This window comes from Aquarana catesbeiana, linkage group LG10, assembly GCF_042186555.1.
Source record: "Aquarana catesbeiana isolate 2022-GZ linkage group LG10, ASM4218655v1, whole genome shotgun sequence".
NCBI lineage: Eukaryota > Metazoa > Chordata > Amphibia > Anura > Ranidae > Aquarana > Aquarana catesbeiana.
In genome coordinates this window covers 98,449,979-98,465,918 of record NC_133333.1, presented here as the reverse complement: position 1 = coordinate 98,465,918, position 15,940 = coordinate 98,449,979, and the positions used below count along the sequence as shown (strand labels likewise).

At 43.8% G+C, this 15,940-nt stretch overlaps 1 protein-coding gene across 7 annotated transcripts in view; it reads right to left on the bottom strand.

The window, feature by feature from the left end:
* The window catches only part of CADM1 (cell adhesion molecule 1), a 544,514-nt gene that overhangs the window by 278,509 nt on the left and 250,065 nt on the right, over positions 1-15,940 (bottom strand). For 5 of the 7 annotated variants that reach the window (XM_073602399.1, XM_073602401.1, XM_073602405.1 and 2 more), the window contains exon 2: positions 3,302-3,379. The exons of the other annotated variants lie outside the window; for them this stretch is intronic. In XM_073602399.1, the coding sequence (XP_073458500.1) occupies positions 3,302-3,379 (78 nt within the window). The remainder of the gene's footprint in view (positions 1-3,301; positions 3,380-15,940) is intronic. 7 annotated transcript variants of the gene reach the window in all.

Genomic DNA, 15,940 nt, shown 5'->3' with positions numbered 1-15,940 from the left:
CCCCGCCCCTGCATCACTGGATCTGATTGACAGCAACGGATTTCAATGGCTGCGCTGCCATCAATCTATCCAATCAAGAGCCGAGAGCCCCAGGCAGAGAGGTATAGTGCGTCCCCGCTGAGGAAACAAACGGGCTCAGGTGAGTAAAACGGGGGTGGGTGGGGTGGGGGGCCAGTCAGTACAAGAAGTTTTTTCACCTTACTGCATAGGATGCAGTAAGGTGAAAAAATACAAGGGTTTACAACCCCTTTAATGACTTGGTGAGGATCTAAAAAGAGAAAAATAAACCTGTCATTAAAATCATTTATTTGTCAGTAGGCAAACGTACAAAATCAGCAGAGGATCAAATACTTTTTTCCCTCACTGTACCTGTTCTACCCCCCCCATCTTTAAACACCGACCCGACTCTATCCCCTTCCCGCCGACCGTACGCAGATATGCGTACTCGGCTTTCCGGGGTTATACCGGGATGATGCCCGCAGCTGCAGGCATCATCCCGGTACCATTGTTTACAGCGGGCGATCGGCTACCCGTGTATAACAACTGATGCGGCTAAAAGCCGCTCGGCTGTTATACCGGAGGAGCGGGAGGGGACATCCCCCCCTCCCCTCCCATCGCCTGCCGCCGCTGTTACCGGGCCTCCCGTGCAATCGGGAGGCCCGGTGTCCGTTCGGCTGCCTTCGGCGGCTGGGGGTGGGCTGGAACGAAGCTGCGAGCGGCTTCGTTCCAGCCTTCTTGTTGTAAACGCGGAAGCGACGTCATGACGTCACTTCCCGTTTACTCGGCTGCCAATGGCTCCGAATTTAAAAAAGTACACAGTATTCAGAATCGCCGTTTTCGGCGATCTGAATACTTTGAAGTGTAAAGGACGGATGGGGGGTCTTTTAGACCCCCGATCCCTCCATAAAGAGTACCTGTCACCACCTATTACTGTCACAAGGGATGTTTACATTCCTTGTGACAGCAATAAAAGTAAAAAAAAAATAAAAAAAAATTTTTAAACACAATTTATAAAGTACAAAAATAAATAAAATAAAAAAAAAAAAAATTTTTAAAGTGCCCCTGTCCCCGTGAGCTCGAGCAGCGAAGAAAACGCATACGGAAGTCGCGCCCGCATATGTAAACGGTGTTCAAACCACACATGTGAGGTATCGCCGCGATCGTCAGAGCGAGAGCAATAATTCTAGCCCTAGACCTCCTCTGTAGCTCAAACCTGGTAACCGTAAAAAAATTTTAAAACGTCGCCTATGGAAATTCAAAGGTACCGTAGTTCGTCGCCATTCCACGAGTGCGTGCAATTATAAAGGGTGACATGTTTGGTATCTATTTACTCGGCGTAACATCATCTTTCACATTATACAAAAAAATTGGGGTAACTTTACTGTTTGAATTTTTTAACATTCATGAAAGTGTCACTTTTCCAAAAATTTTCGTTTAAAACACCGCTGCACAAATACCGTGTGATAAAAAATATTGCAACAATCGCCATTTTATTCTCTAGATTCTCTGCTAAAAAAATATATATAATGTTTGGGGGTTCTAAGTAATTTTCTAGCAAAAAATACGGATTTTAACTTGTAAACACCAAATTTCAAAAATAGGCTTAGTCATGAAAGGGCTATTCACCATTCTAGTGCAGTTCCGGCTATAGTACTGCTCACCTCTCTTCCTCATCTTCACTCAGAGCAGTGAAAGCCATAGGCTTCTGCTGCTGTCAGTCAAACTCCTGTGAGGAGGGAGCAGCGGATGTGGCTTGCCAATGATGTGTGTGTCTATGGATGCACACAGCCCGGTTCAGGAGTGCACCCGCACAGGTGTGCCCCCTTAGCACCTGGCTTGCTGGGGTGGAAATTCAAAAGAAATTAGAGGACAACCAAAAGAGGAGGTAAGGGACCGGGATGACAGAGGAGAACTCAGTTAGGGCAGACAATACTGTTTGCAATTGGTAGCATTGTCAGCTCACTAAACAAAATTCTGTACTTGCAGCAATTTTAAAGCAATGAAACATGGGCAGCCGTGTATGTATTCAAGAGATATTACATTTGTTTTTATTATTTTCCAAGGCATACATGACAAGGGATTTCTCCGAGCACTGTTTTATATAAAAGGACAGCACAGCAGAAGCTGCCCCCTTGAAGGCACAAATTGACTGAAACCTTGGCACAAGTGGATTATTAGGGAATGAGTAACTATGATGAGTAAATGTGTGTGTAAAATTAACTTTGATCTGAAGAGGTCTGTAAACAGCAGGTAGAAGTCAGAAGAAAGGGTGCCTAAAGCTCCATCTGCTACAATATTTCCAGTATATGCAATGTATAACACACAGTCTTTATATAGTTCGTAAATAAATTTGTTAACGCACCCCTCCATCAGCCCTTATATTAGCTTCCATTTGCATGACGGTACAAATGCTATGTAAAAAATCTCATTCAATGCAAAAAAAGAAATCTGTACAATATTAGGTTTATATAAAGGAAACCTGTCATTGGAGATACATGGAGGCTGCCATTACTCTTCTTCGAATTTCCAGGTTACAACTCTAGAGGTTTAATACCCTGAATCCCCGACTCAGAACATGCATGTAGATAAGCAGGCCCAACTTTCTCAATCTGCATACTTGTTTTGGGGCAGTTACACAAAGTATTAAAGCCAGTGTGTGAGCCCAACAGCCAAGCAACTGGTACGTCAGAAAGCAGTTAGCAATGGCACCCCCCACCCCCCATATTTTCCTCTTGTATAGTAATTATATATTTACTACATCCGTTAAATAAAAATCTGCTTTGGTTAGCACACCCATATCTGTGAATAATGGTAAAAAAAAAAAAAAAAAAATACAGTTTTGCATATGTATTATTATTTCTAACACATTAAACACATTTATGTTAGATTGTGTGCATGATTTTAATTCAATTTCTGTGTGTTAAAGGCATAGACCTTATCTAGTGCAGAATTACAAGAAATATACTGACACAAAAGACAGCTCTTAATACAGCTCTGCTAGAATTGTCGTTATAGCGTAGCATTAGCACGTCACACAAAATTCCTTCTGTCTTCAAATAAACATTTTGAAGAAAATCTGAAAATGCAGCAATGGATGGTGGAAAGGTAAAGCCATGCATCTCAGCTGATATGATGCATCTAATGAGTTACAGTAAAGCAGGTTGGATGGACGGCAATGGTAATGACGCAATGGATCACCTTCACTGCGTAGTCAAGGGTCCAATCACACAAAGGTTAAAGTACGGGTCAGCACCTACTAACACAGACACAATACAACATCTAGACACACAGGGTCACATACCAGAGCTTTGAAGTTGCTCATAGAAAGCATCAGGTAAGGCAAAGTTTTCTGAGGACCCATGCAGACTGGAACTTCTCCCTGACAGAGACAAGATAGACAGTAAACTGTCTGCAGATGTGTACACAGCATACCTTCTGGCCTCCTCCTGACATCGAGCTACACACAGCTTCGGTCACAAAGACGTTTCTGCAGAGCCTGCTCACATATTCATCTTCAACCTGTTGTGTATTGAGGTAAATAGCTCCATAACCTGCAATCAGACACAATTACTCACCCCTCGCTGTGCCCTATTGTCCTAACGTTCTTCAAGTTACCTTTCATGTTTTTTGCTGGAAGCAGCGGTAGCCAATTAAACCCACATACAGAGCAGGCTAGCAGCTTTATGTTAGAGTTGATATAAATTAAAGTGTCCGCACTTTACTTTGATGGGTCTAAATGGGTCCTTATTTATAAGACACGTCTACAAAGATCCCATGAAATTAACTTGTGTGTGCATGTCATGTGAATTATTCTTTATATGCCCTGTAGACCATGCAATAATTGTTACTATATAAATAACTTTTATTAACACAATACCTATATTTTAATTGTACAAACTGCTTATAACCGATACAATATCAAGTCATTTTAAAAGTAAAGTAAACCTCTGTTTACTTGGATTCCTCCATTCCTAGCAGATTATGACACTCTGTCGAGCACCAGGAGGCGCTATTTTGAAGTACGGAGGAGCATGCGACTCCCTTTATGTGACAGAGTGGTCATCCTGGGAGCACATAGCGTGATGTACGCTACATGGTGACTTGTAGCATACACAGAGCTTTCCTTTCACTCCCAGCAGCTGAACAAAGCAATAGGTCTTTATTAAGACAGAAATGTAAATCCATATATTAAGAACAGAACACATCACCAGTGATTCATTTAAAGAGCAAACACTTGAAAATAATCTTGTAAAACACTTTTTTCTATCATTATTAGTTAGGTCACATGACCACATATCCCATTTGAAGCTCAGCATGGCTAAGCATTGCCTAAAAGGCAAGTTCACCTTTTGTAGGCAAAAAATTGTGCATTTGTTTTTTGTTTTTTTAAAAAAAGGTACCTGCAGAGCTTTGTACCCACAATCAGCAGATTGCCACTGCAATGTCAGGCTTCTGCAGACTCTCAGGAAAGTTGTCTGCTTGTACCCCTAATACGGGATGGAACTTGAAGAAGATCAATGAACTACGAGGACGCTCACCAGCACCCTTATAGTTCATTGCGATCTAGAAGCCATCAGCCACAATGACGGTACTTGTACTCTATTCATTCACAGGAAACAGTGTAGGATGTGGACAGAGCCCCGCATAGCTGTGCTGTTTTCATATAGTGACAGTGGGTTCATGGAATGGATCTCTCACCTGCTGGTACGTAGAAGGTGCAGACGCTGGCACATGTTACACGTTCCACAATAAAAATGAGTGGGACATGCAACATGATCTGAAGCTGAACTTATCCCATAACTGACAGCACGCTCCACTCTACATGATGTCACAATGTGACGCGCTGCAACTTAGCCCAGCCCCTGTCCATGATGAAATGAAAAGGAAATTCGTGGTCAGTAAATCAAAGAGATAAGCTGTAGCTAAGAAGGAATACATGGCTTATTTGCTAAAAGAAGGGACGCATGTGCACTGTGGTGGCACTGCAGAGGCTCTATGAGCCCACAAACTGTTGCCATCAAGAAGAAAGAACTACAAGTGACTTACAGGATCAAAAAGGGAATTTCTTTAAGAGAAAAGGACACAGAGATCATGAAAACAATTAGGAAAGTTTTATTTGTTGTTTAAAATTTAATCATATTCTAATGCTCTATAAGGGCAATGCACAGGTTCACTTTAATCTGTTAATGATTGTTCATACCTGCTGATCTCCTACAGTCTCTTTGTAGACACTTCCAAACTACATGCCAGTCACTCAAGACTTTTGAAATTAAAAGATTAAGACCCCTTTCACACTGGGGCCATGGCCGCGTTAGTGCTAAAGCTAGTTTTAGCGATGGGCTTTTCGGCCACTAGCGGGGAGCTTTTAACCCCAAATAAGGGGTTAAAAGTGCTCATGTTGCGGCGCTTCCGAAGCGCTTTTCAGGCACTTTGGAAGTGCTGCCCATTCATTTCAATGGGCAGGGCGTTTTGGGAGCGCTAAATACAGCGTGCACCGCCCCAACGTGAAAAGCTACATTGAAATAAATGGGAGGTTGTTTTCAAGCATAAAGAGCTATTTCTAGTGCTAAAATGCCTGAAAACTGCCTCAGTATAAAGGGGATAAAAATTCAAGTTAGACTTGCCGGTAACTTGTTTTCCAGGAGTCTTTCAGGACAGCACGAGAGTGGCTCCTCCCACTTGCCAACAAGAAACACACCTTCCACCGAACTTTAAGAGGAGGCTCCTTCCCACATGTTGGTAGTAGTGGTAGTACTAAACCTCCGGCCCCAAGCTGGAACACATAATCATAATATGGTTAGTCATAAATTAAAATAAAAAAATAGGGCGGGTTGTTGATGTTCTGAAAGACTCCTGAAAAACAAGTTACCAGTAAGTCTAACTTGAATTTTCCCTAATCGTCTTTCAGGACAGCACCTGAGAGGATAAACGAGACTTACTAACCAGGGAGGGACCAGTGGCTTGAGCCCTTGTAGAGCATGCTCAAATTCCCAGCTGGAGAGATAGTCCCATCTGAGGGTAGGCTACCAAAATAGCCGATTTAAGCCATCTAGCAATTGATCCCTTTGATGTTCGGTGGTCCTTTTTGTTTCCAGAAAATAGAAAAAATAACGAGTTTGAGGACCTGAAATCTTGTGTTACTTCCAGGTCATGTAATAGGGTGTCTCACATCCAGGTTTTGAAACTGACCTTCCTTTTCCCCTGAAGGGTTTGAGCAAAAAATGTTGTCAGGATGATCTCCTGCGAGTGTTCCTGCATTGTCGCTACCTTTGGCAAAAAAAACTGGATATGTCTTAAAGGGTTTGTTAACCCATCTATGCAAGTCTATGCCATCCCCTCTATTAGAGGCTGGCATAGTACACTGTGTCATTCGTTTAAAAAAATAAAAAAAAAAACAGCACTGCAAATACCTAATATCAGCTGTCTTCAGGCCGGTTACATCACTCGCGGCCACTTTCCAACACCAATACATTGCTTCTGAGGGAGGGGCCATGATCTCCCTCTGACATCAGCCAGGGAGATCACGTAGCCACTCGTCTCCTCCGCAGAAGCAAGCTGTAAAGCGGCCGCGAGTCACATGACCGGCCTGAAGACAGCTGAAATTAGGTATTTACAGCACTCGTTTTTTAAAACAAATGACATAGTGTGCTATGCCAGCCAGAGGGGGGCAGATTATATAGCACAAACACTGTGCTGTGTAATCTGCTTTAAGGGACCAGAATCTACATTTTTTTTTTGTTGGGGGGTTAACAAACGCTTTAAGTACAATCCTATCTGGATAAATGGACAAAAAAAAAAAGTTTAACTGATAGCGCGTGCAGTTCACTGATTCTTCTTGTAGATGTGATTGCAACTAGAAATGGTGTTGAAAGTCACATTTTTAAAGAGACTGCTAGTTGTGGTTCAAATTGTTCCTTTGTGAGGGCTTGCAGAACCACTGAGATATCCCATTTGGGAAAATGCTTAGCTGGAGCTGGCCTAGATCTAGTAAGTGCCTTGAAAAATCTTGTGACCAAAGTTTCTGAAGAAATTGGTCTCTCCAGGAAAACCCTCAATGCACTTTAAGAGTGCTGACTGCAAGACCCTTGTCTGCACCCTTTTGTAAGAATTTGAATACTGACAATGTTTTCCACAGCTCTGTTTGCTGAACGACACCAAGAATTGTAGATCTTCCACACTTTAGCATAAAGAGCTCTAGCTACTCTCTTCCTACTGGAAAGTAAAGTGGTTATTAAAGGTTCTGACAAACCCTTGTTCCTTAACATCTGCTCTTCAGATATCAGGCAGTGAGGCTTAACCTGGCTACATCTGGATAATGCAATGGGCCTTGTAAAAGCAAATCCTGTCTGAGAGGAAGCCGCCAAAATGGTTTGACTGCTATTTGCAGAATGGTGGCACACCAAGCTCTCTTTGGCCAGAATGGAGTAATTAGGATTACCGATACTATTCCCTTCTGTATTTTCCTCAACACTAACGGAATCAGCTGGAATGGGGGAAAGGCGTACCCCAGGTGAAAATTCCAAGGGTGCGCCAAGGCGTCTATCCCCTGGGAAACTTCATCTCAGCAGGGAAAAGAATTGCGGGAGCTGTGCGTTTTGTTTTGATGCAAACAGGTCCAGTTGTGGATGGCCCCAGGTCCTGGTGATAAATGTAAAAATCTTTGGAGTCAGGCTCCAATCTCCCTCCTGAATTTTCTGCCTGCTCAAAAAAATCTATCACTTTGTTTATGTTTCTTTGAGACCAACTGCAGATAAGGACAGTAAATGGTTTTTCACCCACTCCATAATTTCTGCTGACAGCAACTGAAGAGTTTTGCTTTTCCTGCCTCCCTGCTTGTTCAGGTAGGCTATGGTAGTGGCGTTGTCTGATAGAATCTGGACATAGAATCCTAAGAGGTTTGGAGAGAAGGCAGCCAACGCTAAGACTGCTTTTAGCTTCCTCCAATTTAAGGATTTTTCTGCTTCAGTCTGGGACCATGCTCCCTGTGCCAAATCCTGATCCAGGTGGCCCCCCCATCCCCACATACTGCCGTCTGTCGTCACAATTTTTTAGATCGGGAAGGACCAGAGTAGGTCTTTTGCCTAAACTGACTGATTTCTCTCTTTACCCTTGTGTCTAGAGCAGGGGTGTCCAAACTTTTTTCAAAGAGGGTCAGATTTGATGAAGTGAACATGCGCAAGGGCCAACCATTTTGCCTGACATTCTTTGAACCATTAAAATTTGGTCTAAGTGTGTTCGTTTCGAGCACTAATACACTGCCCAAAATGAATTCTCTTGCCTTTGTGGCTGTGTGTGAGTAAAGAGATGAGCTCAGGCGTGTTATTTGGATATACCGTATTTATTGGCGTATAACACACACCTTCACTTTAAGAGGGAAGTTTCAGGAAAAAAGAAAACACTTAAGCTTTAAATAAAGAACTGTGAAGCAAAATAAGGGTCAGTGCACATCTGCAGACCCCCATTTGCCATGAATGCAGCACCCCCAATCGCCAGGCATACAGAACCCATCATTGCTAGGAATGCAGCACCCATCATTGCCAGGAATGCACTCACCATTGCAAGAAATGCAGCATCCATCACTGTCAGGAATGCACTCGCCATTGCAAGAAATGCAGCACCCATTATTGCCAGGAATGCACTCACCATTGCCAGGAATGCAGCACCCATCTTTGCCAGGAATACACTCACCATTGCAAGAAATGCACTCACCATTGCAAGAAATACAGCACTGAACATTGCCAGGAATGCACTCATCATTGCCATCAGTGCAGCCTTGGAGGGGACATGGAGGGGGCAGGACGAGCACCAAAGACATCCTACAGGAGAATCTCCTGTTTACACAGCGGCCTCTTGAAAGTCCCGCCTCCTTTGATGGACAGAACAGTCGTCCAATAGCAGCGCCGGAGACGGGACTTTCTAGTCCAGAGGCTGCCGTGTAAACGGGAAATACTTCTCCTGTGTGCAAGGTACTCGTCCCGCCTCCTCCCTCCGAGGCAGCCAGACTATATATCTTTTGTGGCCCCGGCGCTGGGAGATCGTCGGGGGCCACAAAAGATACTAATGTTTAGATAACCAGGTGGGCCGTTCAAAACCGGACCGCGGGGCCTGACTTTGGACATGCCTGGTCTAGAGTCTCCATCCTGTGGTTCCATACCTTTAGAAGGAACCTTTGGAGTGCCCTGAGATGTAGCCTTGCCCATTGGATGGTTGGTATAGTCGAGGTTAGAGGTCCCAAGGTTGACATAACCTTTCTGACCTGACATCTCCTGATTTGTTTGTAGCATAGTTACTACATTCTGGACCTTGATTTTTTTTTTCTTCTGGAAGAAAAATTCTCTGTTCCACTGATTTTATTTGGTACCCCAGAAATTGTACTTGCTGAGCCGGATTTTGATTTCTGAATTTTCATGATCCAACCCAGGGATTCCAAAATGACTGCGGGCCTTGCCCAGATCTTCTTGCAATATCTCCCTGGACGGGGCAAAGAAGAGTAGGTCATCCAGATACAGGATTACCGCAATCCCCTGAAGGTGAAGAGGGGTGAGGGCTTCCGCCATAACCTTTGTAAAAACTTCTTTTGGGAATACACGAGTCACAACCCTTTGATGCATCAGATCCTTTAACAGGTTCTTCATAGCTAGGGCCTTTGTTGTATCCCTTGTTAGGTTTGTCAAAGTATTTTTCCTGAGGAAGATCCGAAAACTATTTTGTAACCTTGGGACAGCATGCTCAGAATATATTGGTTTTCTGTCATGGTGGCCCAATGAGGGAGGAAATTCTGAAGCCTTCCTCCCACTGGCAGTGAAGAGTCACTGCGTTTTGCTGGTTGACGCAGGAGGATGGAAAAGGATATTTCCCTTTCCCTTTCCCTTCTGCGATGAGAAGTTTCTTCTTTTCTCGTGGGGTTTGGTACTTTGTTCCTGAGCCCTTTGAGATCGAAAAAGCTGCTTAACTGGTTGCTTTTTCTTTTTAACAGAGAATGAGTTCTTTTTATCTGCTGTCCTATCTAGGACTGAATCTAAATCAGGCCCGAATAGTAAATCATCCAAGAACGGAACCCCACAAAGTTTGTTTTTTGGATGCCGCATCCCCCAGCCAGGTCTTCAACAGTGACCTCCTGGCCGCATTAGTTAGGGCTGCAGATCTTGCTGTCATTCTTATAGACTCTGCTGATGCGTCTGAAATAAAAGCTACAGCTGCCGACAGAGTTGAGAAAGAGTCAATTTCTTGCTTGGGTGAGTCTGCTATAATATTAGCTGATTTATCAAATATTCCATATTTCTGGAGACACAAGTCGTCACCATGGCTGGCTTAAGATTGCCCATGATGGATTGCCAAGTTCTTAAGTTGTTGATCCATCCTTTTGTCCATAGGATTTCTTAACACACCCATATCCTCGAATGCCAGGTCAGTTGATCTCAAAACCTGGGAAAAGGCTGCGTCAAGTTTTGGAACTTTATTCCAAAGTGCCGCTGGGTCTTCATCAAATGAAAAACGCCTTTTATGGACCTTAGGGAAAAAAGACTTTCTTTCTGGTTCTGCCCATTCCATCTTATTAGCCTCAGAAATTACTGAGTGCACAGGAAAGGTATGATTTTTAGGCTCACTGAGACCTGCATACATTCTGTCATGCAGAGAATTCTTTTCTCTCTTCTTCTAAGCCCAGAGTAGTAGAAATTGCTTTTAACAGCCCATCTACCTGTTCTAAAGACAGCTTGCATTTAGAAGGTGTATTCTCCATTCCTTCCTCCTCCTCATCCGATTCTTCCTTAGAATGAGAGGGGGAAGGTCCCTCTTGTGTAAGAGGACCTGCTTCCGCCTCCACCGCCAGGATTAAAAGTGGGTCCTGAGAGAATTTTGAGGTAGATGGCTGACTTGGAGAGGGATTTGCCAGTGAAGAGCAAAATGATTGAATGGTGGTATCTAGTTCTTTAACTGATGCAATCAAAATCGCTGAATGCTGTAGAAGCTTCCTCTTTAACAAGAGAGTCAGTGCATTTTTGACATAAGGTTTTCTTCCAGCCTTCAGATGTTTGCTTTGCATGAAGGGCACTTCCTTTTAGCCCCCGTTTAGAGCTCTTGGCCTACCGTGAACCTTTCAAAATGCTCACCACAGGTGCACAGTGAGAACCAACAGCCGCCACATGTGCCCAGACAGGCCCCTGCCCCCCCGGGGGGGGGGGTACTAGAGAGAGGGACCACATAGCAAAATAGGGCAGCATCACATCTACCCCTTACCTGGGCCTTGCTGGTGCCTGTCCCACCTGCTGCCACCATCGAATCCATTGTGGTGCGCTGTCTGTGGCTAGGATGCCGGTCTTGGACTCCAATAGCGCCGCTGCGCTTGACCGGAGCTGGCATATATGCACCAGCTCCGTTACTCCCTTCTCCCCCTGCGCTGCCAGTGGAAAAATGTGCGCCTGCTCTGTAGACGCTGCCCTCTTCCGGATACCTCACTTCCAGCGGATGCAGTCCCTGACTACCAGTTCCAAGATGGCGGTGGCGTTTCAGAGAGGTAGGTGGATTTTGGCAAAAAAAAAAAAAAAATGTCCGCCGCCGCCCAGCAGTGGCGCCCACAGCAGCACCGGCTCTCACCGAGCACTTAAAGAGGGAAAAGGAGCCCAATCCAGCAAGGTGAAATACAGTATTTAGAAAATTTGATGGACTGTTTAGATGTTCAATTTTAAAAGCACCGGCAAACCTGCTGATCTCAGAGGTTTGCTAATCTTACAGAACATTTCTGATTTTATAATGCAACATGTAAACAGTCAGACGGATTTCTAAATACTGTATTTCACCATATAAGCGCTGTTTACTGTTACAAATAAGTGTGAAATGCAAAACTCTGGTGGGTGTAACAAGATGTCTGCTTGCCCCCTTCTCAGGGTATCCTTACTGTGGAGTGTAGCAAGATGGTGGCGACGGAATAAATTCTGACGGGTCGCCAAATCTGACAAAACACCTGCTCTGTGAAATGTGTGACACAGGAGTGCCTACTCACAGGGCATAGTGTCACAGAATTCAAGAAAGTAAATACGTAGGATTACAAAATTTAAGATCATGCAGATTAATAGGAGTAGACTGGAAATATGTGGAAATGATTATATAAGTTTACGTTACACAGGTGCACTTTACCATTATAGAGTTTAGAAAATCTATACATTTTTTTTTCACATAGCCTATTATTTTTCCCATAAAGTACATATCATGCTCTTGTTTATATCTTCTAGTCTGTTAATCACAAAATCCTCTCCTTTTCTTCCATGCCATATCCTTAATCTCAGTGGTCAATGCACAGCGTCATCCACATTTTTTAATTTTACAGCCTCCCTCCTGCTTGTGGCTATTTCCTATCTCCATCTCCCCATCTGTTCCTTCATTACTCCCCAGTGTTCCCTAACGGTTTGTATATAGAGTGCGGTGAGAGGGTAATGGCGTGGTCGTTCCTGCAACGTTGATGTTACATATTACATATACAATTTGCTGTGCTAATAACTCCTGTTACCGCTGGAATCATCCTAATTAGTAAAGTAAACTGGCTGCCCAGCCTGGATATCAGAATGCTCGTGTACAGAAGCTCTGGTGGGAACACGCTGCCCGCGTATTCCCAGCCAGGAGATTAAATACGACGCACACTGACCTGCCAAGCAAAGGAGCTGGCACCAGGGCACAAGCTATTGGCAGCAGGATCTGCTTAATAGTGTGTAGGTATGCGGGGCAGGTGTGATCTCATATCTGACATGGATAATGCAAACAAAAGAGCACACAGGTCTGGAGGAACGGAGTGCATAGACTTGTAGGAAAATAAGTCAATTATATTTGCCAAAATTATTTAAAATGATACAGAATTCTGTACATCACACTTTTTTTTTTACTGTAAGGACTTCTCTATTTAAAAAAGTAGCAGAAAGCATATATTTATTACATAAATGTATAAGCAACACAGAACATTAAGGGATATGACTGCTGAATATAATGTTGTAGCTTATAGTCACTGTGGCAGCACCCACTATATTATGACAGCCACTGATGCCAGCTGTCAGAATACAAAAGCCTCAGTGGGAGATTCGTCCATCTGTGTTTAGCATCAATGAAGGAATCTGATCATTTTTTTTCTGTCCAACCTAGAGGCTGAACGAAAAAAAAAAAAAAAAATCATCAGTTCGGGCCCTTTCACATGGGTGAACTGTTTGGGTTTGTTGTCAGTTTTTCAGGCAGACCCAATCGGACCCTCTAGTCTACTCTATGGAGCGGCAACTGTCAACGGACACGTTCATTGACACCCACTGACATCCGATCTGATCCGGTCCGCTAAAGACAGACAAATGGGGATTCATTCCCCATCAGTCTGGTGGATCAGATCAGATGGTAATCGGGTGTAAACGTTTACATCCGATCACCCATAGAGGAGAGCAGAATGTGTCTGTCCGCTCTGCATCAGCAAAGTGAACAATGACAAGCCATCCGCCTGCTCAGCGGGGATCTGCAGACTGATTACCTGCTGAGCAGGCAGACTCCAACTCTTATGCCCCGTACACACGGTCGGACATTGATCGGACATTCCGACAACAAAATCCATGGATTTTTTCCGACGGATGTTGGCTCAAACTTGTTTTGCATACACACAGTCACACAAAGTTGTCAGAAATTCCAATCGTTCTGAACGCGGTGACGTAAAACACTTACGTCGGGACTATAAACGGGGCAGTAGCCAATAGCTTTCGTCTCAATCTATTCTGAGCATGCGTGGCACTTTGTGCGTCAGATTTGTGTACACACGATCGGAATTTCCGACAACGGATTTTGTTGTCGGAAAATTTTATAGCAAGCTCTCAAACTTTGTGTGTCGGAAATTCCTATGGAAAATGTGTGATGGAGCCCACACATGGTCGGAATTTCCGACAACCAGGTCCTATCACACATTTTCCATCGGAAAAACCTATCATGTGTACAGGGCATTATGTTTGGCTTTGGATACACTTAAGAGGAAACAGGCTTGAGAAGGATGAGGATTTGTAAGCTCACAATGCTGTAAGTGAAAACAGAACAAAAAACTTTGTCTACATCTTCAAAATCTGTCTATTAGTTAAAACACAAAGACAGAAATGCTTAAAGTGACACTAAAGGTTCGTGTTTTTTTTTTTTAGATAACAAACATATCATACTTGCCTCCACTGCGCAGCTCGTTCAGCACAGAGTGGTTCCGAACCTCCTCTTCTGGGGTCCCTCGGCGGCTCTTGCGGCTCCTCCCCACATCAGATAACCCCTTAGGAGAAGCTCTCTCCCGGGGGGTTACCTTGTGGGTGCGCTCCCGAGTTCTGCATTCGGCATCCATAGACGCTGAATGCAGGACTCGGCCCCGCTCCCCGGCGCCCGCGTCACTGGATTTCATTGACAGCAGCAGGAGCCAATGGCTGCGCTGCTATCAGTTTATCCAATCAAGAGCTGAGAACCCCAGGCAGAGGAAGAGCGCATCCCCGTGGGACAAGTTCGAGGGTTAAGGTAAGTAAAACGGGGGGCTGGGGGGCCGGTCACTGCAAGGTGTTTTTTCACCTTAATGCATAGGATGCATCAAGGTGAAAACACACAAACCTTTACAAACCCTTTAATGTTTACTTGTAAAGAGAAAAGGCCGATGGCCAAACGCTGCGCTAAAAATTGATATTTAAACAAAGATTTAACGACAAATCCAAAGATGAGCAGCCACACCAGGAGTTGAATACAAAACCCAAAATTAAATGCAAAAATATTATTAAAGTAGCGCTATATATTAGGTAAAAACAAAATAAACAACAAAGTAAAATAAATATAAATTCCCAATGCTAATGGAATGCCTTGGTGGAGTGAAATAAAATTGAAATAATAATCACATATACCATACCAGTGAGTATATTAATAAACCCCACAAATGGATCTATATATCAGTGCTGTGAGAATATACCCCACCAACAAATGCAAAAATAACTCGTGCTGTGAAAATCACTTAATTGAAAGAGGGTATAACAAGACTGATGTGCGCATATAAGCGCCAGTTTAAAACAAATATGTCAAAAATAGATTTATAAATTCACAAGTGCAATATCAAAATGATTGTGGTGATCAGAGTTATTCAAAAATATAAATGTTCAGAAAAAGTCCCAAAAGAGAAGAATCCATCAGTGGGAATATGTTCCCGTGATGAGAGGAGAAAATCCCTTATCCAGTGAGAAACGGAACACCTAAGGTGAATAAATTGGCTCCATACTGGATAGAAAGACCAGTACGTTGGTCTCACCAAGCGCAGGGAATTAAGGTCTCCCAAAAGACCATAATGACAGATGGAAGAAGGGGCTTCAGTATCTCCAGAAGGCATCAGAAAGACCAGAGCTCATCCGTCTCAGGTTGGTAGGGTCACTGGTACTTTCTGAATTGCTCCCAAACATATTTGCATGCAGCAGTGTTTTTGTAGCGCTCTGGGCCATGCAGGTGGCGTAGTTCTCGCAGAAGATCATGAAATATGTGCACGGGACTTCTAAGAGCAGCCTTCTAAGCTTTCTAAGCCTTCCATGCACATATTTCGTGATCTTCTGCGAGAACTACGCCACCTGCATGGCCCAGAGCGCTACAAAAACACTGCTGCATGCAAATACATTCGGGAGCAATTCAGAAAGTACCAGTGACACTACCAACCTGAGACAGATGAGCTCTGGTCTTTCTGATGCCTTCTGGCAATACTGAAGCCCCTTCCTCCATCTGTCCATATGGTCTTTTGGGAGACCTTAATTCCCTGCGCTTGGTGAGACCAACGTACTGGTCTTTCTATCCAGTAAGGAGCCAATTTATTCACCTTGGGTGTTCCGTTTCTCACTGGATAAGGGATTTTCTCCTCTCATCACGGAAACATATTCCCACTGATGGATTCTTCTCTTTTGGAACTTTTTCTGAACATTTATATCTTTGA